A 27890-nucleotide genomic window follows, 5' to 3' on the forward strand; every position below is an offset into this window, starting at 1 on the left:
ATTCGGACCCAGGTCTCCTGTGTCAGAGGCAGAGCACTTAACTAGTACACTCTCCAGCCATAAGGGTAGGGGCTTTACCTTGGCCTCAAACTGTACCCTCCTCCATTTAACATAGACACTTCATGAGATAATTGGAGTAACACTAAAATTTGGGTGCCTTCAAAGTAGTGATTGACCAATCTAATTGCATGTTTAATGATGAATCAAAAAGAATGCTTTGCCAGAAGACTATGTCCCATATTGATATGCTCTTGGACTTCACAAATCTGCTTCCTCTGGTTGCAGATAAAGAATAGTTCCGTTGTGGAATCCATTCTGCAATACTCTCGACATTTAATTTTTAAGATGCAAGGAATAATGCTTTTTGAAAGATGGTTTCACGGTCTAGTGGAGTTCCTTGACAGCATAGCCAAGTCCTGGGTTGAGAATTAAAGGATGGCAAATGAGTGAAATTTGCTGGGATGCTGGAAAAGCCGTGCTTGGGAGCACTTTTATAGCTACTATGACTGTTATTAGCAATAATGCTAAAGCTTTATCTTACTGAAATAATTCGCCCATCCCCTAATAAATATGTGGAATGATCAACAGCTTGTAGAAATCATGAATTAACACAGTTGTAAAGAACAAAAGAAGGGATGTGATCCATTCCGAAAGCAGTTTTGAATATTGTTATTAAAGTAACAACCTCCTGTTGTACCTATTAAAAACCAGTACACCTTATATAGCCATTCCAAGATTGTTTTAGAAAATGGAACTGTTTGCTGCACATCGACCGCAATTGTGGTGGCCTTCTATGACTCTTTTTTAGTAATCTCTACACCTCAGTTTCTGCAGGCACCCAAACTGAAATAACTCAATTTTTGGACAGCCTGAGCTCACCGGTTCTGGAGCCCTTGGCTAAAGAAGAACTGGATCCACCAATGGTAATGGAGGAGCTGGAGTTTGATTTGAGCTCTTTGAAAAAAGGTAAGGCCCATGGTCCAGATGGCATACCTATAGAATGGTATCTAAAAAAAAAACAAAACAAAGCTGTATCCCTCCATAGATTCCCAGCATTTTTTCATCATCTCCTCTAACAGGGCTCCCTCTCTGACACTTTGCATGAAGCCTTTATAGTATTAATTCTCAAATTCAGCTTAAACAAAAATATACCATCCCATTTCCCTCATGTGGACATGAAGCTCTTGGCCAGAATGTTAGCGAACTGAATACCGCAAATATATTCACATAAAAACGTAGTTCATCCAAACTAAACTGGGTTTATCCTCGGCTGATCTACAAAGTTAAATATAAGATAAAATGTCTTAAACCTATTGTACCTACCGTATGTAGAAACTCTAACACCAGAGCGATGGTTGGATGCTAACAAGGCCTTTGACACAATTGAGTAGTCCCTTATTTTGGGAGATTTGGATTTGTTTAAGGTTTCTGCCTTTAAAATATTATGATAGGCCAAAAGCCATAATATGATTCAATTTGCATGTGTCAAAACTATTCAACATTCAGAAGAGGGGAACCAGACAGCACTCCCCACTTTCAATCCTCTTATTTTCCCTAGTGATGGAACCTCTGGCTGCAGCTATTAGGCCGCCTCCTTCGGTCATGTGTCTCACGTTTAGTAGAACGATTAGATTTGACTTTGCCTGGACAATGTCTTTATAAACTTGGCTGACTCTGGCCCTACTTCTTTGGCAGCTGTCTTATGTAATCTTTGGGCAAATGTCTGTCCCAGCAGTTAACTGGATCAAATCAATCTTGTTTTCACTTGTTGAGACAGCTAGGCAAATCATTCACTCTTGATCAAAACTTCAGGTTGTGGAATCCTTTAAACATCTGTGGATTTCGACATTCTGTCGCCTGGGCCAGTTTTTAGATACTTATATTAAACCAGTCATTGAACCCCTCCAGTATAAAATAGGGATGTGGCTTTTCCCTCCCCAAAACTTATTGGGCAGGGTCAGTGTTGTACAAACAATCTTTGTCCACAAATGATATTGACTACAGATGGTAGCTTGCTGGATACCTCCAGAGGTTCTTTCGGCAAATAGTCTATTATTTCGTTTTTCTAGTCTAGGAGTGCTCCACGGCTGACACTGTCCACTTGAAACTTTATACACCACAGGGGAGTTTAGTCATTCCCCACTTTTACTTGTAATTTCTGGCAGCATGTAGCAGAGATGGCTGAGGTACTGAAGGACAAACACCTTGCCTATATCACAGGCTAATATCACAACCCTTTGTAATGCAATTTATAGAGGTGGTGTTCCGGAAGAGGTTGACACTTGCCTCATAACCACTATATATTTTTTCAAAAAAAAAATTGCTCCGCAGAATCCTGTCACTTAGTACTCCTAATCCCTGTCTTCCTGAGCTGTTCTGGATGACAGATGTAGAGTTTTAGATTAAACGTGGTGTCACATATATAAACCATTGTGTGTTCAAGCTATATGCAATTAAATGGAGAATTCCATTATGGGGGCATCAATAGTTTTTTCAAATTGCAGCCTGAAGTGGGGGCTCAAGTGGGCCCAAGGAATGTTCCTTTCCCATCGCAACTCCAGAAACGTTGACTTGAAATAGACACCACTAAGCAGATCTCTGATTATAGCATTTTTTTTTTAACTGGGCAGTATGGAATGTTTAGGCTGTAGGAAACACAGGCTTAATGTCTTTACTTTCTGTTTAATTTGGACTTCCTTGAAGAAAGGCATTAGCATCTGTACAGTGCTTTATGTAGCATTACTCGTTCTCATAATAATGTTGCCTATGGCAGTAACAGAAGAGGACCCTGTCCTTCAGATATATTTGATTTTGAAGGCTTTTGAGCAGTTGGATCAGATATAACTATGTGAATATGTAGCTTGCTTTAGCTGAAATAGTTGAAAACTTTGTCAATACCTCCAAGCAAATTTCTCAATCTACCCTACACCATCTTGTGTTCATAAAAATTATTCCGAAAATCCACCACTTCCAATCAACTTGTATGGAAAAAAAATGTGAAATCTGATCGGTTTTCTGCTTGACCTTTTTCGATTTCTGTACAACTGAACGTTTTTATTGAAGTGCCGTAAAATTGGATCATTTTATTGTATCCTTGTAGCCACCATAACTGTGATTGAAGAGAGATGGAAAGGTGAGGTGCACCAGTAAAATAGCTTCTTTCCTGGCAGGTGTTCGGCTTGCCATAGTGGTGACCATGCCCATGCTATCATCATGATTGGAGAGAATGCCGACACAAGCTGAACGCTTTACTTGTACAGTTTCTCATATTCTGAATTTATCAGCATTTGCTAGTTACACAAGTCATTTTCCACTGCTGAACAAATTGCTGAACTTATTGTCTGACACGTTACAATGATGCAATGTAAGCATTGTTCAGGCTTAAAGCCACACATTTTGATTTGAAATTCTATGTTGACGTGTCTGAACAGGACCTTTAGCATTTGCCAGAGGGATTGTTCCTTCCAAGAGCTGGTAGACTGGTATGACACAGTTCTTTGTATACAGCTTGTGCATGTATGTGTCACCCTATGCCCATCACTGAACTGGAGGTGGAATGCCCATCTCCATATACATATTTTTATTTTTTCTTTAAATGTGTTTCTGGCATCCAATTCCATTTGAGCGCAATTTTTTTATACACTTCTTTTTCAGTTTCAGTATTTGCCATGTTCTCTGTATGTTCAATGAAATGATGTATAGGGTTCACATGATTTTCTAATCATAGCATGTGTTTTTTTTTAATCCACAATTTACAGTATAACTTTGGTTGAAATAGGGTTGTAGCTTATGAATAGGTCTTGGTAAACAGGCAACCAATTAATGGGCATTGGAGAGAATTCAGGAAACTACCATGCATAGATTTAGAGAGATCGTCAATAAGATGCAAATCATTTCAAGTTGATTCAGAATCATGCCATTTTTACTCAAATTCATGCAGCATAAAACTGGACCAAATCAAATTGTTCCTTGACTTCATTCTATTGAAACTTGTATAAAAAAATGCTGAATTCTGCATCAACTCTGAGTTATTTGCATCTCATTGACAATCCCTACTGAGATTATGCAGCGGCAGATTTATGTGACAGAAAAGTGCATTAAGATTTGTATTTTATTGTTATACAAGTCCTGTCTATATTAGTCACCGGGAAACAAACTGAAAAGAGAAAAACGGGGGAACTCTAAAGGCCCATACCCACTACGCGATTTTACAAACGACCTGCAATATTTTTTTTTTGAGCAATGAGCGAGCGTTTCCATGAATTATCTCACGACGTGGGTACAAGCGCACAGTTACTCGAACAATGTTTGGTGAGAACGACCGTCAATGTGGGTCAGATCCCTGATAAGGGCGTGCAAAGTACTACGATCACTTGACTTTCCGTGTGTGCCCGTCGTGCGCGGTCAGTTGTACCCGCCCGCAAGAAGATGCTTTGGGAAATGAACGCGGTCAAAGGACCACGCCAGGATCCATCTTCATGGGTCGTCATTTGAATATTCAGCTTTAGAATATAGTATTAGTGTTGGTTATCTCAAGTTATGGGCAGTTAGAAATGTGCAATTTATTTACCACTAAGACCAACCTAGAATAGGAATCTAGATAATACATCTCATACTTCACTGGCTCCAGCTGTAATCTATGCAGAATTTGGTTTGAGTGCTTTTACAAGTATGTACTTGGAGGCACTGCTTTGATGTGACAGATGTGGCCTGTTTGTGACTCACTTTGATGTAAAAACAGGAACTCTTCTGTGCTGTGATAGGAAATTTTTAAATAGATGTTTACCTGCATGTATTCACTTTCAGCAAACAACCTTTAATATGTGAGGGTATACAGAGACTCAAGTGGTGCTGAAGCCTGTACACTCCTTTTAGCCCATGTGCAATGGTCCAGTCACATGAAAGGCACACTGCAAGCAATTTATTTGTCTTAGTGTACTAGTCCCATCTTATGACTGTGTTTTATATCCTGTTTTTGTACAGAGCCATCAGGAGGACGATCTTATGAACCTCAGAAACGTGAAACGGTTTCTATGATGCTGACAAAATATGCGTCGTACAATACTTTCCACCACTGCGAGCAGTGCCACCAGTACATGGATGTCAATGCTTCATCACAGGTGCCAAACCCTTTCCAGATGCATGCTGAGATCTTATTGTAGTCTAGGGATCACATATATACTATGGCCGGAACCAAATCTTGTTAGACAGATTTATTTGAATTCTGAACATTGTCTATTGGAAAATGGAAGAGCTGATCTGTCAAGCCTTTATGCTGAACAGTATTAGTGTCTCTACTCTGACAGACATAAAATTAGCACTCATTTGATGTCTTTTATACAGCTCATTTATTATTCTGCTTATTTTTGGTAAATTTGTAATGGGGTTAAAACTCTTGGGGGAGGGGGTCTTTATTGTGCTCTATTCTATAAAGTCTCTAAGCGTGTGGGGCGAGTGCTGACTGGTTTAGTGATAGATTTCAATACTATTGGGAGTGTGTCAAAAGAGACTCGTGGTTAGAAGGGGAGATCCCCACTTGAGCAGGCCACCACACGCAAAATAACAGGTTTGTATATAAGAGGATCAGTTCAGATAATAAAACCACATAATATATATTCTTGAATCCAAGGTTCAATTTCAGACTTTATTATATCAACATTGCAAAAAAAATGTAAAAACCTTTTGTGTAAAAACCCTGAAATACATTTTTTCATTAAACAAAGCATAATGTGTTTATTATAACTATCTGTCAAAACAGACTGATCTCCTGTATTTATGCTCTGAAGAGTCTTTGTCAGAACAGAGTGATCTCCTGTATTTATGCTCTGAAGAGTCTTTGTCAGAACAGAGTGATCTCTTGTATTTATGCTCTGAAGAGTTATTGCAAAAAATAGTAAACATTTTTTGTCAGCAAGAACTCTTCAGAGCATAACTACAGGAGATCACTCTGTTTTGGCCGACGATTATAATAAACACATTAATGGCCTCAGTTTACTAAGCTTTATCAAACACTTTATTGAACGTTTGATAATTTACCGTATTTTTCGGACTATAAGACGCTCCGGACTATAAGACGCACCTAGGTATAGAGGACAAAATCCAGGGGAAAAAAATAATATACTAAACCTGGTGCGTCCATGGTGCAGGAGCGTCTTATGGACCTTTTCCCCAATTATGTCTGTCTTATACTTCTTGTGCCCCCTGTGTTCTCCTATGTTTCTCTGCCCCCCTTGTGTACTCTGCCCCCTGTGTCCACTGGTGTCTCTGTGTTCTTTTTACCCCTTTCTCTCCATGTCCTCTGTCCTCCTGTGTCCCCTGTCCTGGTGTCTGATGCCCTGTGCTCTGTCCTCCTTCCTCTGTCCCCTTTTTCCTCCATGTCCAGTGTCTTCTATCCCCATTGTCCCAGATTTTGCTATCCATGTGTCCCCATGTCTACATGTCCCCTTGTACCAGTGTCTGCATGTCCCCTATGTCCGCCTGTCCCAGTGTCTTTGTGTCCCCTATGTCCCAGTGTCTGTGTGTCTGCATGTATTCCATGCCCTTGGTGTCTGTTGTCCTGGTGTCTTAAACACATATATGCAGCTGCCACTCATCATCAGGCTGCCCCCCTGTCCCAAATACACAATGTTTGCGTGTCCCGATGTATCAAACACATACTTGCAGCTGCCACTTGTTCATCATCAGGCTATCCACGTGTCCCAAATACACTGTGTTTGCATGTCCCCGGGTGTTCCGATTACACACACTTGCAGCTGCCACTTGCTCATCAGGCTGCCTAGTTTACCTCCCTTGAAGCTTTGATCATCGCGGTGTCCCCCGGTACAGCCGAAGTTTGTATCGATCAGGAAGTCCCGGGCGTCCGTGCAGACAAATGGACCAATCAGTCGGGGAGCGCTGTGATTGGTCCCGATGACGGAGAGGTGGCCCCGCCCTCGAGACATCACTTGAGCAGTGCGCAGCGTGATTGGCGGTTAAGGCTAGCGCCGCCGCCTGATTGGTGCATTTGTCTGCACGGACGCCTGGGACTTTCTGATCGATACAAAGTGCGGCGATACCGCGGGACACCGCGATGATCAAAGATTCAATGAAGGTAAACCGGGGAAAGCCTGTTGAGCAAGAGGCAGCTGCAAATATGTGTTTAAGATATCGGGACGCCCGGGGACGCGCAAACACCGTGTATTGGACACGGGGAACAAGTGGCAGCTGCAAATGATACATCGGGACACCCGGGGACACGCAAACATCAGGGACACAAATACTCAGATACTGGGACACAAGGGGACACACAGACACTGCAACACAGGGAGACATGCAGTCACTGGGGCACAGGGGGGCATGTAGACACGGGATAAAGAACAAGGGAAGGGAGGTGCAGGACCAAAAATGTAGCATTCGGACTATAAGACGCACTGATATTTTCCCCCCACTTTTGGGAGAGAAAAAGTGCGTCTTATAGTCCGAAAAATACGGTACCTCATGAGTAAAATCTAATTTTGAATTCACTAAGGTGTTATAGATTTATCGACTGTTTTATCGATAAAATGTTCAAAAAATCTACAGGGTGGGCCATTTATATGGATACACCTTAACAAAATGGGAATGGTTGGTGATATTAACTTCATGTTTGTGGCACATTAGTATATGTGAAGAAGGGAAACTTTTCAAGATGGGTGGTGACCATGGTGGCCATTTTGAAGTCGGCCATTTTGATTCCAACTTTTGTTTTTTCAATAGGAAGAGGGTCATGTGACACATCAAACTTATTGGGAATTTCACAATGCAACCCTCTTCTCCCACTCTTCACACACTGATAGCAACACCGCAGGAGAAATGCTAGCACAGGCTTCCAGTAACCGTAGTTTCAAGTGCTGCACATCTCGTATCTTTACAGCATAGAAAATTGCCTTCAGATGACGCCAAAGATTAAAGTCTAAGGGGGTCAGACCGGGAGACCTTGGGGGCCATTCATCTCGGAATGCTCGGACCTGACACCCATAATGTGGTGGTGCACCATATTATGGGTGTCAGGTCAGAGCATTCCTGGAAGCCTGTGCTAGCATTTCTCCTGCGGTGTTGCTATCAGTGTGTGAAGAGTGGGAAAAGAGGGTTGCATTGACAATCCAACACAATGGGCAGCACATTGAACACATTTTATAAGTGGTCAGAAATTTGTAAATAAATTCACAATAAGTTTGATGTCACATGACACACTTCCTATTGAAAAAACAGAAGTTAGATTCAAAATGGGCGACTTCAAAATGGCCACAATGGTCACCACCCATCTTGAAAAGTCCCCCCCCCCCCCCCACACACACACACATATACTAATGTGCCACAAACAGGAAGTTAATATCACCAACCATTCCCATTTTATTAAGGTGTATCCATATAAATGGCCCACCCTGTAGAACACCTTAGAGAATGCAAAATTAGATTTTACTCATGAGGTAAATTATCAAACGTTCGATAAAATGTTAGATAAAACTTGGTGAATTGAGGCCATTGTGCTTTGTTAGATGAAATAATGTATTTCAGGTTTTTTTCACACATTTTTTTTTTACTATTTTTCGCAATTTTTGATATAATAAAGTCTGATATTGAACCTTGGATTCAAGAATATATATTATGTGGTTTCATTATCTGAACTGATACTCTTATATACAAACTGGTTTAGTGATAAATCATGTAGTTTGGCTTTAAAGGACACCTGACTTGAGAGGAATATCGAGGCTGCCATATGCATTTCCTTTTAAACCATACAAGTTGCCTGGCCAACCTGCTGAACTTTAATGCATAAGTACTGTCTGAATCACACACCTGAAACAAGCATTGTAGCTAATCCAGTCAAACATCTGATCTGCTACATGCTTGTTCAGGGTCTATGGCTGAAAGTGTAACGATTGGTGTCAGCTAAACAGATTTTCTGATTATTGGTGATCTGCAGTATCACCAATAATACAGATGCTATAACTGATTATGTGGTGATCTGCAGAATTACCAATAATGCTAGTATAGCCAGACACAGGACTACCAATGTGAGATAGTGTTTGGTGCAACAGTAATGAGGAATATGAAGTCTCCCGAGAAGCGGGTGATTCAGACAATACTGCAGCCTCTGATCACCTGAGGAGCCGGCGAGTCAGGCTGTACTGTAGTCAGTGGACACCTGTGGAGCAGGTATCACCAACTGAGCTACAGAGAATGATCACCTGAGGAGCGAGTGATTAAGACTATACTGCAGCCAGTGGACATCTGAGGAGCAGGTGTTAAAGACAGTGCTGCAAAGGATATTCATCTGAGGAGCAGGTGATTAAGACTACACTGCAGCCAAGGGACACCTGAGGAGCGGGTGTTTACAGACAGTGCTGCAGTGGAGCTTCACCTGAGGAGCAGGTGCAAAGCCACAGATCCCTCGCCAGTGGCTAGGCCCACTGGTGAGGCAAGAAGGTCAGACAAGCAGAGTAGGCAACGTACGGGCAGATAAGGTACAAAGACAGAAGACTGATTCAGTGTCAGGTCCAGGAAGGGTCGGCAACATGAATCAGATGAGCAGAGGTACAGAGTCAGTAAGCAGGAGAATAGTAAATGGAGGCAGAAGGTCATAACAGATAATACAATAAACGAGTACTTTAAGCTATCAACAGAATCTGGCTAAGTGCGGATCCCCAGCTCCGGCTGGTTCTAGCACACTTTGGGATCTGACTAGGTCTGAGCGCTCACACGTTAGCATTCGCAACAGCAGACACGGGACTACTGACAAACTACCACTATATATACATAGCAGCTACGCAGCGCTGCCCCAGTCACTCAGCCAATCCGAGATGGCGTTTGGAGCCAGCTGACCTGGCAGATCAGCTGACTCCCCTTCTATTCACATAAAGGTCCTGTCGCCTGGCGAGCGCAGCCCTCAATCTATGTACAATAGAAGCACCAGGCAGAGCACCAGCATGTAACTGCGCGGCCGAAGCCACCGGCTGATACGCGGAGATAGCCGCCATGCCGCTTGTCTCCGCGGCGGCATCTCCGCTATCCATTACAGAAAGTATTAGAGGCAGAGAATCAGCAGGAAAGTTGGGCAATTTGCATCGCTTCAAAGGAAATACATTTGGCAGCCTCCATATCTGTCTCATGTCAGGTGTCTTTTAAGTGTGGTAAAAAAAAAAAACTTAAAGAATGAGACTACTCAATAATGTAGTGTATTTATATTACTGAATTTGAATCCGTTCTAAAATGCAAGCGTATTACTGGCTAGATGTGCATAAAATCTGCCTTATAAGAACAGTGTATCTGTTTATACCGTACCTACTGCTGCTCACATAACTGTTTAAAGCTAGGTACATGCACAGATGCTTTGCTAGCCTAGAGGCTATGCATTGTGTCTGTTGTGGAGAGGAGGGGGACTGTTGACGGGCTGCCTACAACACAGCAACCTCCGGCAGGTAGGGTGAGGATAACAATGTACTCGCAGGTTGGTCGAGCTAGTGAATCCGTGTGACAGATCTTCAGGCAATATCGGGGGAGGTAGCCTTTAATGGCCATCGTGGCCGATTGTCAACTAGCATTGTTTACTCAACTTCAAAAAGGAGGAAAAATTATTGAAGTATATTGCCTTACTGATAAACGCTCCATTTCTCTGCTCCTTGTCTTTAGATGCACGAATCTACCATCCATGCCTTTACATTTTCATCCTCAATGCTCGGTGAGGAAGTCCAGCTTCATTTCATCATCCCCAAATCCAAGGAACATCATTTTATCTTCAGCAAACAAGGCAAGCACCTCGAGAGCATGCGCCTCCCCCTGGTTTCTGATAAAGTAAGTGTCTGTTACACCTTCATTTTACAGAAGTAGACTGAAGGTAATAATACTACTACCTATAAGTTTCTAGAATTTGTCTGGAAAAAGTATTAGTAATGAAAGGATTGTATTATTGTCTTCACAGAGCCTAAACATGATTAAAAGTCCAATTTTCACCCCTTCGAGTGGCCGCCATGAACATGGACTATTGAATCTCTATCATGCCATGGAAGGTACCAGCCATCTGCACATCATAGTGGTGAAAGAGTATGAGATGCCCCTTTATAGAAAGTACTGGTCCAACCACATCATGCTGGTGCTTCCTAGCATATTTAACAATGCTGGAGCAGGTAGGTAATGACTTACACTCGCTGGTCTTATTTTGTGTCGTCATAGTTTGCACTATATGAACCAATAAATGTAAGGACCCATTCACAATTAGTGGGCTATTCCTGCTAATCGCTAAAGTGCTAGTGCTTTGTTACCCTATGGCAGTGTTCTCACTGCCGCGATTGGCACCGATCACAGGCGTTTTGCGATTAGCGCCAATCGCAAATGTGTTACCTGCAGCATTTTTTGGGGTGATTCTGGAGCGATCGTTCAGCGCTATTAAAGCGCTGACCGCGATCGCTCTGAAATTGCGGTAGTGTCCAATGATTTTTACCGCGCTAATCATGGTAAAATCACTTGTACAAACCGCTGGCCCTAAGCGCTAGCGTTTTGCAATTTTAAGTGTGAATGGGCCCTAATAGTTATTAGAATGGTAGTTTCTTACTGTTCCAGTTTAGATACAAAAACTTCCAGTTGCACTGCTTAACACAAACCTGTTGATTGAATTCAGACAGTTAAGCCCCCAGATGCTGCTCTCTCTCAGGGCCAGGCTTGGGCTCAGCTGCACTGAAATAAAGTAACTGTTGGAAACCAGAAATATTACGATCAGGAATATGTGGTATAATGAATTATTCCATTTGTAAACATACCAAATGCCTGTCTGTCATGCTGACCTTATTGCATTCAGTAGTTTGAGTCACACACTTGGAACAAACATGACTAAACAATCTGAAAAGTAGAGGGTCAACAGAACAGACATCCAAGTAACCTTTGTAATTAAAAGTTAGTGTCCACAGATTCTAGCATCTTCTTGCTGTAAGAATCCATACGTTGGTTGCTATTGGCAACAGCACTACACCTTTGTTCCGGCACCAGCAGCTCATTAATAAGAGCTGCAAACGCGACTCTCATCACAGCAACAGCATAGGAGATAGAACTTCTTAAGCGTCCTCAAAGTTTAGGAATTTATTCAGTCAAGAGATATACAGTACATGTGGTTACATCTTAGCGAAGCAGTTTGTTCTGTAGTAAGTCCTTTGCGTTACAGCTCTTGGCTCCCTTGCATGGAAACCAGGTTTTCTCTTCCATCTATACTACGTTACATCTAGGCTATGTTGCTCTTAGTCCTATATACAGCATGCAGTTAGATAAGATATATTCTAAATAAAAGTAAAGGGTTGAAGCCAGCAGTCACAGGAAGCAGAAGTGCCTCTCTGCAGCCCGTCCCCAGCTTTAATACTGATCACCAAAGAGTTAAATGTGACATCATCTGAGCCATACCCCCAAGCCTACAATTGGCGGGCATGGACATGTGACCCACCTCATCATTAATATTCCATTGCTTTTATAACCTAGTCGCAAAGAATGCAATGTTTTTTGTAAAAATCGGCTTTGTTTACCGTTTTTCTGTCGTCTTAACGGTCGGAGCAGTTAGACCTTAGACCTGATAACCCATTATGTGGCCTGACTGCATAATTTCTTCTCCGAGAAACTCTGCTTAAAGGGAGACTCTGCAAATCAAGTCCTTTGACTAAACTCAGTTAAAACAACTGAGGCCTTACATTCTAACACTTGCCATGTTTCTTTAAGTGGAGTCAAATTCCCCCCTCTGCATCAGTGGATGTGCCACACCGCTAAACATTTAAAAACGGAATTCTTTTTAAAATAGAAGAACCTTCAGTAGTTAATATGCTTACTTTCAATATTCCCTGGAGCCCATCTTACAAATGGCTCTGCCTGTGCTAAGGAGTTTTCCCTTTGATGTACAGAAATCAGAAGATAACCACCTGTTTGCACAGTAAATAAAAGGAGAAATCTTCTGGCTAAAGCCTCATCAACACGTGTAGATGAGGCGGCGATCCGGCAGCTCGATTAGCCGCCGGATCGCCTCTTCCGCGTCCCCGCCGGAATCAGTACCCGCTCGATTCCCGATCGTCCCCACACTGCGCCGATTATCTTCCGCTCGATTCCCTGCCATTGTCCCCTCGCGGGGAGCGAGCAGGGAATCGGCGGTGGGGAGATCCGTCCTGTCGGATCTTATCAATCAAGCCGCATCAGCGGCTCGATTGATAAGGAACATTGCAGCCGCATCTACGCGTGTAGATGCGGCTTAAGGGTTGGTGCACAAATCCAATTTTGATTGGACAATTTTACCATTACCATGTAGTTTAGGGGCCAACAGATTTTGGCCCATAAACTACATGAAAAGATTCTGTATGTAAGTGGTCGTGCTACATGGAAGTGGTAAAATTGGCCCATGGTTGGCTATTCAAAATAGGATGTGTATATGCATCCTGATGGCTGCTCTGATCCTGACCTAGGTACAGACCTGCTAGAATGATAGTGCTTGTCTCTCTGCTGAGCACCATGTTCTGACCTGGGAATGGGGATGTACGAACTGGAGTTGGGCATGATTTTCTAGCACTCAAGAACACACTTTGCAAAGGGGCCTGAAATTATCATGATAGATCATTTTGGGTAGCCAAATTTGTAAACACGTAAGAACCTTAAGAGACAGAATCCTCTCCGCCCGATTCCCCCCCGTTCCCCTTAACCACCACCACTGATCGTCTTCTGACTGATCAGGATACGAAGTAGCCATGCATAATACAATGACTGACTATGCTTTTTTATACAGGTGAAATTATTTTGGAACAAGTGCAGTTAGGATAACTACATGGTCATTAAAGAGATGGTTGACAGGTTTTACTGTATGTTATGCCACAATGTAATTCTGCTTTAACAAGTATCGATCCACAAGATAATCATTGATTTTTTCTGTACGAATGAATGTAATAAGCTTAGCAGCTTTCTAAAGTGTAGAGCCTGATTTACAAAGGAAATTAGAGTAAAATAATGTTAGTGGTTGCCAAAAATGATTAATTAGAATAGTTCCATGTGAGAGTTCACCCATACTATATACACTTTACTGATTACAATAACATGAAGGTGTACAACAACCAGTGACGTGTATGTTTTCCAGGTGCAGCATATCCAGTGTATTTTAGTGGCACTTGATATCTTATGCAAAGTGAGTGTTAAATTAGTGTTAAAGTGACCAAAGTAATGGTAGTTAGTGGTCTTTGTGATGAGTGAAAGAATTGAAGATGCAATGGTAGGCTGTTGTAAAGATCAGACTATTTTCATGTGAAAGTTGTCAAATGTAATCTATATAATCAAATACAGGCGCTTCCAGATTCTTAATCAAAGAGCTTTCCTATCACAACTTGGAGCTGGAGCGAAATCGTATGGAGGAGATGGGAGTCAAGCGCCAGTGCGTATGGCCCTTCATTGTCGTCATGGATGACTCTTGTGTTCTGTGGAATGTACACAGCAGAGTTCCTGGACAATCCAGGTAAGCAGAAATGACAAAGAAAAAAAGATCCTTATATTGTAATTGGCCCCACCCAGCAGGAAGTGGTGGGGATGAAGAAACCAGTTAGCCAGCAGCTGTGTTACTTTTCTCATTTATGTGCTAGCCCCCAAATATATAAGCGGCCACCTCCTTTAATTCAATCTTACATTTTTAATCAGACTGCAGTTTCTGGACCCGAAATATTGTGGATGGCAAGTGCATGAGGAGCATGATCTGCATTCTAACCATTAAATGTTTTGGATGCCCTGAAAAAGAGATAATACATATCAAAATATTGGCTTTGTTTTTGAAGAATAACATTTAAAATTGAACTACAGAAGTGTCCTGCTTATATTATATTTGGAAACTGAAGTGTAAAGGTGCCCATACACTTAAATGGTTTCCCGCCGATAGACAGCAGATTCGATCACTGTGATCGAATCTGCTGTGAAACCCATGCGCAAACGCTGACCGAACAACCGTTTTCGGTCGATCGCCGGTGGGTCGGGAGTGCGTCGATAGCGACGTTCGAATGTCCGACGACCGATGCTAGCGGCAATATATTACCTGTTCCGCCGGCGTGTGTCCCCGCTCTCCCCACTGTTTCTTCTCCGCGCTGGGCTCCGGCTGGCTTAACTTCTTCCTGTCCCGACAGAAAGTTTAAACAATAGAGCGCCCTCTACTGTTTATACTTCCCCCGACAGGAAGTACAGTGAAGCTGGAGCCCAGAGTGGATAAAGGACAGCGGAGACCGGGAGGACTCGCACCGGCCGGATCAGGTAATTTATGCTGGAGGAGGCGGCAGCTGCACAGATTGTGAATCGGTTTCATTGTGAAATTGATTCAAAATCTGTTTGCAGTGTAGGCAGCCAATAGATCCCTCTTTGATCAGATTCGATCACAGAGGGATCTATCTGGTGGCAATCGACCAGTGTATGGCAGCTTTTAAGCCGCATACACACATCAGATAAAAAACTTTGGGCCTTCTGGTTAAGGTAAGGGGTGGCAAAGATAGTTCAGACTCACCCCATATATAAGGAGCATACAGTAGTTATAAAAAGTGTACACCGCTATTAAAATGCCAGGTTTTTTGGATGTACAAAAAGGAGGGCACAATAAATCATTTCACAACTTTTCCCAGGTGACCATTAGCCTTTACAATTCAGGTGAAAAAAGAGTGTAAGGAGAAAAATACAAAAAAAAAATAAAATGAATGTACAATGAGATGATTCCATAAGTATGCACACATTTAAAGGAAACCTGAGATTACCTAACTAAACATGCCTGGGCTCCCTCCAGTCCCCTTCAGGCTAATCGCTCCCTAGCTGTTGCCGTCTTTTCAAGGCCGCCTGGATCCTCCGCCCGGCAATTCCTTCACTACTTTGCATGCACGGCCAAGACATGCGCCCCATGCCTTTACTGTTGCGAAGGCGCAGAACTTTCTCGCCCACGGGAGCGTGCACAACCGGACTGCGCCGTGTGGAGCTGACTGGCAGACTTGCCAGGCTGGCTAGCGGAGGATTCAGGCGGCGGAGGAAGACAGCGAGAGAGCGATCATCCTGAAGGGGGCTGGAGGAAGCCCCCAGGTATGTATAATTTTTGGGGGGGTCATCTCCGGATCACTTTAGTCACTTTCTTGAAGCCCGTTTTGATGTAATTACAGAATACTCTTCTCGGGTACACACCTGCCATTAATTAAAGACCCTGATCTGACCCTGATTAACCCCAAATTCAGCTGTCCTAGTAGGATTTTCCTGAAATTTACTCAGCTGACTGCTATAGCAAAAACCATGGTTCACAGAGAGCTGCTTACAGAGCATCAGATGAATCTCATTGCTGAAAGGTTTTAATTGGGAGAAAGATACAGAACAATTTTCACAGCATGGCTTTTCCATTGAATACAGGGTAGACCGTCATCAAAATGTGGGGACAGCAGTGACATTGTCAAGAACTGTACATCCCTAGTTGTCTACTGTTTGTGGCTGGAGATACAACTTGGACTATATAAAATGGCAAGCTATATGTAATACTATGAAGATATAGGAAATGTTTCCTCTTGTTTAGTAGATTTGGCTTTAATGTCTGAATACCTTTAAAATGCGGGTTTAGCACAGTTATTCAGCACACTTTCTCTATGTAATTCGTAATACATCTTTCATTACCTTGTCATTGTGTACTGTAAATCTTCGTCTGGTTATTTGCAGCCAGTCTACAGAATCTGGAATCCAAAATGTCTCTCTGAAGTACGTTTTACAACATATGGAAGCTACCCCAAAAATCGTCAACTATGCAATCCTGGGGATCCAGAAGTGGAACAGCAAGCTTAATAGCCGCTTCCCCAAGCATCCTTTCTCCAGGTGTCACGTCCATGACTTCATATTACTCAACGTGGACCTGACGCAGAATGTACAGTATGATCTCAACAGGTGAGGAAATGCTATTATTGGAAATTGCATCTCATGCTGCTTTTCATGAAATCCTCAGAGTATGTCAATCTGAGAAGAAAAGACTTTGGAGTGATTAAAGAGACACTGAAGTGTCATAAAACTTATCTTTTTATTTTAAAAATGTGTTTAACATGCTAGCCCTACCTAAAACGCTGCATCCCCGCAGCTGTAATCTAACTAGATCCCCTCTAACTCCCCCTCCTTCTCCCCCGCAAAATCCACGACTTTCTTGGTCGTGGATTTTGCTGCTTTTGGAGGCAGAGCTTTCAGCTGCAGCTCTGCCTCCATGCGCCGTCTATCAGCGGCGGATCTCCGCCTCTCCCCCGCCTCTTAGTGAAGGAAGGCTGAGAGGGGCGGGGGAGAGACAGCGATCCTGGCTGATAAACGCGCTGAGAGGCAGAACTGCGGCTCATAGCTCTGCCTCTCACGGAAGCACTGCCCGGATTGCCCCCCGGGGAGTTTGGGGTGTTTTAGTTAGTTTACAGTCGCGGGGATGCGGCGTTTTAGGTAGGGCTAGCATGTTAAACAAATTTTTTTTAAATAAAAAGATGATTTTCATGAGACTTCAGAGTCCTCTGCTGCCTGGATCCGCCGGTACCGGGTCCCGTCATTGCCGCCAGTCGGCCGGCGGACGCGGCCGATTCTCCGCATCACATGGCGCTCCCTCTATACAAGTACGCATGAGGCTGTCTACTGCGCAGCCACATACGTACGGGTATGGAGGGAGCCCCTGTGATGCGGACAATTGCCCCGCGTCCGCCGGAAGTGGCGGGCCGGGACCGGCGGTTCCAGGAAGCGGAGGATGGCATCGTGGGAGCGATCTGGGCTTATGAGGCTGGAAGAAGCCCCAGGTATGTATAAAAGCCTTTCTATTTTTACATTGTATTCCTCTCTGGTTCCCTTTAAGTATTCAATGGCTGTATAGACTGTAATATCTTGTACAGCAGGTATGTCCAACTCCAGTCCTCGCAAGCCTTATCCATGCCAGTGTGTAGAATGGAAGGAGAAATGTGTTCTACTTGATGGACCACACCTTTCCTGATTCAGCCCCATCAATTCATTTGAGCTGTGCCAAAAATGTGAGAGGACTTCGGCCCTTGAGGATCAGATTTGGACATTTCTGCTGTACGGTAATTTGGTATTACTGTGTATAGCTGTATATGTGGTCTACATGTACATCAACACAACTGTATATTATCTACATTGCCATTATCTGTCCATGTTAATTGTGTAATCTGTTAAATATTAAATAGAATGATTATATATGTAGATATTACAAAGGCAGGCATACACTATTAGACATTGATACTAGATGTAAGATTTAATAAAAAAAAACGAATCTAACATAAATGCAGTAAAAATGATCAGAGTAAAATTATTTTATCAGTGGAACCACATCCTTTAGTGTATGATGAGCAAATAGATATAGTTTGGCCTGGATCCAGTCCATGAAATCATTCAAATACACAGTGAGAATAAGAAAGTTGGTTGGTGAAAGATACAATAGAAAATAGTCTTAGGGAAAATGAAAACAAATATTGTCACATAGTTCCTTCACTAATGATAATTATTAAACACTCTGAGCCAGAAATTCCAACAGTCTGAAAAAGTATCTATCATGCGTCCCTGTTAAATTATTGCAAATGCAACATTTCCAGGAAGCTGCTGGTGTAAATGGGGAGCCACCTTACCCAATACACACCGCCAAACACATCGAAAAGCTTGCTGCAATAGTTCCTTGTAATTTATCAGCAGAACATTACAGCAAGATTAGAACAACGTTTCGGGCTGTCTACCCTTCCTCAGGTGCCTTTGTTGGCTAATTGCCATACACATCAATAGACTTAATGCTAAAGCAAAGGGATGCTGAAATAATCATGGACTTCTACAGGCAGGTTTACAAAGGTATGAAGGTGAAAAAAAGCAAATCATGCATCAGTAGAACGCCAAAACCAACTAGTGTGGTCTTCTATCCAAATATACACTTGCAAATCTCGTATTCTTGAAGTGAAAGGATGTAGTACAATAAAAGTTGTAAGAAATCTAAAGCACACACCAAACTCATTGGGACCTCTTGTTACTCCTTGGACTTTTGGTTGATCTATTTATGCTCAGTGGAGTAATGATTTGTGAATAATGTAGTCCACACAACATAGTAACTCTGCATTCTATTCAGCCTTACAGGTACTTTAATTTTCAGTTGCACTGCAGGTGATTTATCCTCCTTTGAGACAGAATGCTTTAATAAATTACACAGGACTTGCATCATTAGTAATACTCTCCTTTATTTCAGGTACTTCTGTGAAGAGATAGATTTTAACCTTCGAGCAAACAGCGGAGGGTTGCTTATTTGTCGCTTCAACAACTTCAGCCTTATGAAGAAGCATATTCACTTAGGAGGCCACAAGGATTTTATCGTCAAACCCAAAGTATTGGTATGTGAGAAGTGCTTATCTTTTTTTTGTAAAGGCATCGGGGTCATACTACAGTTTTTAGGGTACAGGATATTTTACTGCAGATATTTTCAATATCTCTAGTGCTCCCCCAAATCTTGCATTCAATCTCAAATGAACCCTGACCTTTCATCTAAGCCTTAAAGGGACACTTAAAGGAAACCGGAGATGAACGATTCACGCAAAATAAACATATCAGTTTATAGCTTGTAAAGAATAAATGCTCTACCTGATAATTTCGCCACTCTGGTTTGCCTTTTTGGGTGTTTTTTTAGCGTACGTTAAAAAGGGGCGCTGGGAAAAAAGGGCGCCGGGTTTTTAACGATAAGCATGGATAACGTTTAAAAATGTATTGTACTGTATTTCGTTTAAAATTAATGTTTTTTAACGTTATAAATCATTAAATAATGTGCATTAAATCGGCAATTGTAAAAACGTTAATCTTTCGTTTAAATAGTGAAACGTATAAGAACGTTTTAAAAAAAAATTACTAAGTAACCCTCCCTGTACCTACCCCTAACCCCTAGACCCCCCTGTTGATGCCTAAACCTAAGACCCCCCCTGTTGGTGCCTAAGTAACCCTCCCTGTACCTACCCCTAACCCCTAGACCCCCCTGTTAGTGCCTAAACCTAAGACCCCCCTGTTGGTGCCTAAACCTAAGACCCCCCTGTTAGTGCCTAAACCTAAGACCCCCCTGTTGGTGCCTAAACCTAAGACCCCCCTGTTGGTGCCTAAACCTAAGACCCCCCTGTTGGTGCCTAAACCTAAGACCCCCCTGTTGGTGCCTAAACCTAAGACCCCCCTGTTGGTGCCTAAACCTAAGACCCCCTGTTGGTGCCTAAACCTAAGACCCCCCTGTTGGTGCCTAAACCTAAGACCCCCCTGTTGGTGCCTAAACCTAAGACCCCCCTGTTGGTGCCTAAACCTAAGACCCCCCTGTTGGTGCCTAAACCTAAGACCCCCCTGTTGGTGCCTAAACCTAAGACCCCCTTTTGGTGCCTAAACCTAAGACCCCCTTTTGGTGCCTAAACCTAAGACCCCCCTGTTGGTGCCTAAACCTAAGACCCCCCTGTTGGTTTTTTCGTTTAAAAATAATGTAAAAAAAAAAAGTACTGTTTTTCGTTTAAAAATAATGTTTGGAAAAAAAATATTGTACTGTTTTTCGTTTAAAAATAATATTTAAAAATGTATAAATCATTAAATAATGTGTAATCATGAGAAACAGTAATAAAACATTAAGTCTCCGGGCGCCGCTTTTAAAACGTTAGTTTTCTCCGGCGCCCTTTTTTCCTATCGGGCGCCCATTAAACGATATTTATTATAGGAGTGAATGGCGGCGCCCGATTTGTCCACTAGCCTCAGGCGCCCGAATTTACGGTTTCCGTTTTTTTATCCATTATTGCTCCAGGAAAAATCCAATATGGCTGCCGGCTCATATCCCTTCTGCTTCCATGTTATAAGCTGTTCTGGATGTGCTGTCTAGCCTATATGAGACTATAGACAAGCAGCGCTGCTGCAGCCTTTCATCTGTGTGCTTTCAATTTTATTATTCTGGCATGCTGTGTGTGGCTGCCTGTAGGAAGTGTCTCTCATAGAAATTAAACTGCATACAGTAGATAATGACTGGCTGCACAGTGCACACAGATACACTTGTCTGTTTCAGAGCTTCTTTCTCGGCAGCAGCAGCCCCTCCCATGTCATCAGAGCTCGAAGTATGCAAAGCAGGAAAGCTGAGCCAGGAGGGGGCAGACTTGGGCTGTAAAAGACTCCACAGAAGACTGACTCAGCTGTAATGATTACAGGTCAAACCTAGACTGAAGGCTCAGTCGGGGATTCTTATCACAGCTGATAACAGACAAATTAGGCAGAGAAGAATAAAACTAAAGCTGGCTATACACTAGGCCGATTACCCGCCGATCGACAGCAGATTCGGTCACTGGGATAGAATCTGCTGTCAAATCATTCACGCTAAACGCTAAATTTCGATCAATTTGGTTTCCGTGCGGGAAATTACAGTTGATTTCCCGCGGGTAGGGAGCACATCGCTAGCGGCGTACGATCGACGCAGGTATACATTACCCGAAGCTGGCTCCCGGCATCTTCTCCGCATCACCTCGCGGCTGGCATCTTCTCCGCATCGTGGCATCCGTGTATAGAGGGCGCTCTATTTGAACTTCCGCTGTCACTGGAGTGACAGAAAGTTATACGCGGATGCCGTGATGCGGAGAAGATGCCCGGGACCAGGCTTCAGGTAATGTATGCGGGGGGGGGGGGGGGGGGACGACAGGCGACAGCGGCAGCTCAGCAGATGGTGAATCGGTTTCAGGCTGAAATCGATTCACAATCTGTTTGCCGTAAAGGCAGCCATACGATCCCTCTCTGATCAGATTCGATCAGAGGGGGGGGTCTATCTGTTGGTCGAATCTGATGGCAAATCGGCCAGTGTATGGCTACCTTAAAAGCATGGTAGGTGTTTACTGTCATGTTCCCACTGATAAATGTAATAAAATACATGAGGGTGCTTCGTCTCTGGTTCCCTTTAACCCAGGAATAAAAAAATCAGTCTTCCTTTCCTGGGGCTTCTACCAGCCCCCTGCAACCGTCCCATGCCCTTGCAGTCACTCACAGAGCCTCCGGTCCCCCACTGCCAGCTAGTTTTGTTTTCACTGACAGGCCTGGCTACGCGTATTTTTCTTTGAGTTCCTGTCCGCAATAGCATCCTGCACCTGTGCAAGACACTATTGAAGACAGGAACATGAAGAAGGATACGTGTGGCCAGGCCTGCGCAGGGCAAGAACCCCACCGACTCCCTGTCAGGGCCTGACGGCGAAAACAAAACTAGCTGGCGGCATGGGACCGGAGGCTCCGCCAGTGGCTGCAAGGGTACGGGACAGTTGGATGGGGCTGGTGGAAGCCCCATGCAAGTAAACTGATTTTTTTATCCCTGGCTTAAAGGACTTCCGAGGCCAACTCTCCAAAAAAGTTAAATACCTGCATCACATTTGAAGCCACGGAGGAGGCCGTCCGCGCCTTCCGTGCCGTTCCGCTGGGTCCCCGCCGCTCAATAGCCCCCTGGGCCGGCTCCCGACCGCACGGCCCCGTTCGGGCTCTCCTGCCTCTACTAACATGGCCACATGAGCTGGCAGTTTCCTGTAGGGTGGATCAGGGGGGAGGCCCTAGAGCTGCGCAGCCCCGCACTCACTGCTATGCGGACTGCGCAGCCGCGGCCAGCTCATGCGGCCATGTTAGTGGAGGCGGAGAGCCCGACCCGGGCCGTGCGGTCGGAAGTTGGCCTGGGGGGCTATTGAGGGGCGGGGACCTGGCAGAACGGCACGGAGGGCGCGGACGGCGTCCTCCGTGCCTTCAAATGTGATGCAGGTATTTAACTTTTTTTTGAGAGTTGGCCTCGGAAGTCCTTTAAAAAACAACTGTAGTGAGAAGTATATGTAGGCTGCCATATTTATTTGCTTTTAAACAATACCAGTTGCCTGGCAGCTCTGCTGATCTATTTGGCTACAATAATGTCTGAATTAGACCAGAAACAAGCATGCAGCTAATCTTGTCAGATCTGACAATAATGTCAGAGCACCTGAGCTGCTGCATGCGTGTTCAGGGTCTATGGAGAGGCAGAGGATCAGCAGGATAGCCAGGCAACAAGTATTCCTTAAAAGGAAGTAAATATAGCAGCCTCCATATACCTTTCACTACAGTTGCCCTTTAAGTGTCCCTTTAACCCTTTACATTTTCTTTAACACCACTCGTTACCCAAACTACTGTTAACTCTACCATAGCACAAAACTGTCCCTTCACGGTGTATTGCAGGGCATAAAAGAAAGGTAATGAAGTTCAGCTGAATGCTGCTGGAATATGCCTTATATTGTCTGCACAAGGCATACAAAGTTCAATCAAATCAAGCTCTTCAATATCAAAGGATAATTCCTCTCATTACTTCCATTCTCTGAGGAGAGCTGCTTCAGTGACTAGAACTCTGCAGTGACTGCAATCAGCCAGAGCATCTCTGCAGAGACAGAATGGAAGTAATGGGAGGAATTTTGCTTGATTTGTTTGAACTTTGGAAGCCCTGTGCAGGCAATACATGGCTGTATTCCAGCTACGTTTAAGTGAACTCCAACAACAATTAGCAGATATGTGGAGGTATTTTGTGCTTGATGCTTCATTGGAAGAAGCCCTTTACTTTTAGTATTCTAGTAGGCTTTCAAAAAATAAAATACATTTATAAAATTAAAGAAAAAAAATTTAAAAAGGCTAGAATAGCATTTGTGCTTCTTTCAAAATTGCGGGCAAATTTCATTGAAAAAGATAAAGGGCTGAATACTGTGGAAGCTTCTCTTTTACTTTTTTCTCTTTTCTCTTGTTTTCCTTGGCCTCATCTGGTCTTTCTAGCGTTAAGCTCCCATTTGCCCTATACCTTATTACCAGTGATGTAGCAGTAGGGGATGCAGAGGTTGTGACCGCACCAGGGCCCACTAGGGGTCCTCCCTCAACTGCAGTACTAGCTCTTTATTGGTCCTGTGCTGGTAATGATCACGTCTATAGATGCTTTGAATAGTGGTAATCATCAACAAACTGTTCCCCATCCAACTTTTAGGGCTCAAACCCACTAACAGCTTTTACGAAGTGCTAGTGATTTGAAAAACTCTTGCTAATGCAATGCTATGGGGGATTTTTGTAAAATCACATCGCTGAACTTAGGACTACACCCATAGCATTACATTAGCAAGTGCTTTTCAAATCACAAAGCGCTCAGAAATGGCTTAGTAATGTAGTGCTGGTGGGTTCCAGTCCTTACTGTGGATCTCCTTTGCAGGTTTTGGTGCACCATATCAATTGTTATATATTGAGTGCTAGGGGGGCCCAATGTAAAACTTGCACTGGGGCCATTAGTTTCTTAGCTACGCCACTGCTTAGTACAGTTTATACTCGAAATAAAGTCAGCTATGAATACAAGTCAGCCTCCTGCTATTTGACCCCCTTAATATAGCAAACTGAGTTGGGAAGACTGCAGTGTAGGTCGATATGGGAAATCTCTTCTCGCCCCCCCATTACAAGTTTAGTCAGGTTCTCTTCACTATCACTGACGTACCCCCTTTTCCCTGCCAAGCAGATGTGGCACAGGAGAGCACACTGGCACAAGACATACTTACGTAAAACACACCATAGAATACTAAGGGCGCGTTTCCACTTGAGCGGAAACCGCCGCAAATCCACAGAGTTTCCCCGCAGGCGAATAGTGCGGGGAAATTCTGCCATAGGGTGCAATGGTAACGCCGGGCGAATCGCTACCGCTAGCGATTCGGCCGGCTTTTCCATCCGAATCGGCGCGGGAGGCTGCGGATCCCATAGCTGTGCATGGCACGGCTGATGAGATTCGTCTGCTTTCCCCGCAGACCCGGAAGGACCGACACGCGTCTTGTAGACGCGCGCCACTCAAGTGGAATCACGCCCGAACCCTCTATGATGGAGGCTCCTAAATAAAATGGAATTGCTCAAGGGATGTGTCCAAATCAAAGCTAATAAACCATTGGCACATTCATACACACAGACTCTCTGCACAATAGCCACGCAAATAGTCTATTAGAATAGGGATACTGTCACCAGAGCCAGTTAATCTCTAGGGGAAAATGTGTAGCTAAATCTATGCTGTGCTTGTGTAATCCTGGCACAGTGTACTGTAGATTTAACTACACTCGCTCTCAGGTGCATGCTGCGCCCAGTTGAACTGCTACTTGACTGAGCTGCTGATTTAATTGGCTTCCGAACCTGTGATGACTGTGAGCCAATCACAGTGATCACAGAGTGCAAATGAAAAAGACTTTGGTCCTTAAAGCAGAATTGTCACCATAAAAATCTAATTTCAACAGCAAGTGGTCTGAGTGTATTAAGTGATAAAGATGCTAATTCTGCATTCAAAACTTTTTCTGCTGTTATGGTTTGGCGTTATCACATACCTCATACCATTGCCAAACAGTGGGGGTCTTTTTATCTATAATATATTCCTCCTCTTCCCTTTAGTTCCCTCTCCTTCTAATGACATAAGACAATGCAGTTCCTAGTATAGACTTCAGTGGGAGTGTCTGAAGACTCTGGGAGGAAGGCGGGTAATGAATACACAATTAGCAAGAGGAGAACAAAAAGTGAGATAGGAAATTATCTCAGGAGGTCAAAGGTAACAAAGATGGAAACTGCCTAGAATAGGATTCTCTGCTTTTCCTTTATAAGATTCACAGGAATCATAACGTGGACAGTGCTATACATCTGTTATGTAAGTAGAAGTAGTATTTATCTACTTATATATGTGTTTTTTATTTCTAGGTTAGCATGGGTGTCGCTTGTTCTTTAAAGAGTTGTGTTTTTAGCAGAAAAAAGGTCACATCCAAAGGGTAGCCCTGTGTCAGTGTCTTTCCCACGTTCAGCATAATTACAAGTCAGATCTTGCGGGCTGTTTATATTGTGTATAATCAGAGGACTGTAATCAACATCTTCTGGAACGTTCCTTGTCTTGTGCAGATAAATGACAACACGGCTTCAATTTCCCCTGGGCATTATGTCTGTGCTCCGGACAGCGAGCAGACGCTCTTGGCTGCCCCGCCTTTTTACCTGCTGGAGAAGTTCTTTCAGTACAAAGCATGCAAACTGTTTCCAAAGGCAATGCACAATCCCAAGCACCCGATACTGTCTGTGGACTGCTACATGAATCTGGGACCTGAGGTAACCACTGTTCTGTTCTTTTCATGGCATGCTGATTGTTTGAGGATTAAAGTAGGAAGTTCCCCCCCACCCTCCGCCTTCCATGTGCTGCAGCCCCCCCCCTCCCAGTCCATGTGAAATCTTTTTTTTGCCTGTGCAGCCCCTCATTTTCTAGTTATTTATTTTCCTCAGGCAGCAGCCCCTGTCTTCCATGTGTTGCTCCCAGTTTGTGGGTTCACTATTCTATTTGCAACTTCCTCTTCCATATGCAGAAATCTTCACTTCCATACCCAGATACCCCTTTGTGTAGTAGCAGCCTAGCCCACTGTCTATGCCGAAATCTAGCCCTGAATAAACCTGACATTTTATATACTTGGTGTAAGTATAGAGGGAACATTTATATCCTTTCAGGACAATGTTTACTTTCTGACATCATTGCAGTTATAAGCTGGCTTTTATTAATGTGATATTGGTTTACCCACAAGACGCACATTTATACTATTCCAAGCTATAACCACACAGCTGAAAATGTACGATGGCAATATTTCCTCATTAGTGAGCAGGCCATCCCATACACTAACTTATTGCTTTGCTTTCTTGCAGCTGACCTCATGCTATGTGAGCTCCAGGCCACACTCTGTCAATGTGAACTGTGAGAAAGTGACATTTGGTGGACTGATGCTCTATTTGTCTGACTCCTTTGTCAATGCAGCAATGCTGAAAAGGTTTAGATTTCATAAAGGTACGTTTCTTTTCAGACATTCATTTTTCTTACATTTTCCAAGAGTGATGGTAAATCCAGGAATCACTAACTGTCTTATAAAAATACAATGCAGCCTGAGACCTGAAGCGGAAAAAAAAATTATGATATAATGAATAGTTTGTGTAGTACAGATAATGAATAGAACATTAATTAGTATCAAAGAAAGAAGTCTATTTTTATTTTCATATTTTCATATATATATCTTTTTTTTTTGTATAGCATTGAATCATTCTGTCATATTTGCAGTTTACACACACCGTCTTTTAGGCCTAGTTTACATTATAAATCGGCAGTGCTGAGTGCTTTTCCCTGTGCTTTCAGAGTGATTTCTGCTTTTCCAAGCGCTTTTGTCTGGCATTCTTTCTTTCTTTCCTGATGACAGTCAGGAAGTGAACTCTGGCTTGGAACTGAATAAATACAGTGTATTTATTTTGCAAAGCGCTCACCAAATTGCTTTTTCAAGGGCTTTGCGCTTTCCCTATACTTTGTATTGAAGCACAAAAGCTCAGGAAATGGTGCAGGAGCTGTGTTTGCGTTTGGAAAGAAAGCTCATCGCTCATGTGAGAATACTCACATTGAGAAACATTGCTCAAGCGCTTTTAAAAATCACCAGCACTTTAAAAAAAACGAAAAGCGCTCATAGTGTGAATGTGAACAAGCCCTAAAGCTTTAAAACAAACAGAAATAATGATCCTTCGAGTAACCTGCAGTAAAACCTTATCTCAAGCGGTTTCTCGCAGTTTCTTGGCTGTTTAAGTGCTTCAGAAAAACAGGACTGTATTTAACCCTAGTTGGGTCCAATAGCTCAGAAGCTCTTTTGCATAGCTAATTGAAGGTTTTTTTTTGTTGTTTTTTTTTAAACCCTTCCTGTACTGGAAAACAATATGAGACCCTTTCTTTGCTACTTATGTTCTATTTCTTAGCTGTACTACACATATACTGTAATTCATTTTTTTTTTCCTCCAAGTTTGCTTTAACCTCTGTCGCCAGTTGTTATAGCATGTTAAAAACCTTTTTTTAGATTAAAGATGCACACATA

The 27890-nt window shown here is 43.1% G+C and overlaps 1 protein-coding gene across 3 annotated transcripts in view; it reads left to right on the forward strand.

Annotated features, from left to right (window-relative positions):
* GREB1L (GREB1 like retinoic acid receptor coactivator) overlaps positions 1-27890 on the forward strand; it is a 194658-nt gene that overhangs the window by 160561 nt on the left and 6207 nt on the right. For 2 of the 3 annotated variants that reach the window (XM_068237238.1, XM_068237240.1), the window contains 9 exons: positions 826-966; positions 4984-5120; positions 10651-10812; positions 10940-11144; positions 14311-14479; positions 16684-16905; positions 19220-19361; positions 25909-26109; positions 26692-26830. In XM_068237238.1, the coding sequence (XP_068093339.1) occupies positions 826-966; positions 4984-5120; positions 10651-10812; positions 10940-11144; positions 14311-14479; positions 16684-16905; positions 19220-19361; positions 25909-26109; positions 26692-26830 (1518 nt within the window). The remainder of the gene's footprint in view (positions 1-825; positions 967-4983; positions 5121-10650; positions 10813-10939; positions 11145-14310; positions 14480-16683; positions 16906-19219; positions 19362-25908; positions 26110-26691; positions 26831-27890) is intronic. The other variant, XM_068237239.1, reaches the window with a different exon arrangement.

This window comes from Hyperolius riggenbachi, chromosome 5 (assembly GCF_040937935.1).
Source record: "Hyperolius riggenbachi isolate aHypRig1 chromosome 5, aHypRig1.pri, whole genome shotgun sequence".
Lineage (NCBI taxonomy): Eukaryota > Metazoa > Chordata > Amphibia > Anura > Hyperoliidae > Hyperolius > Hyperolius riggenbachi.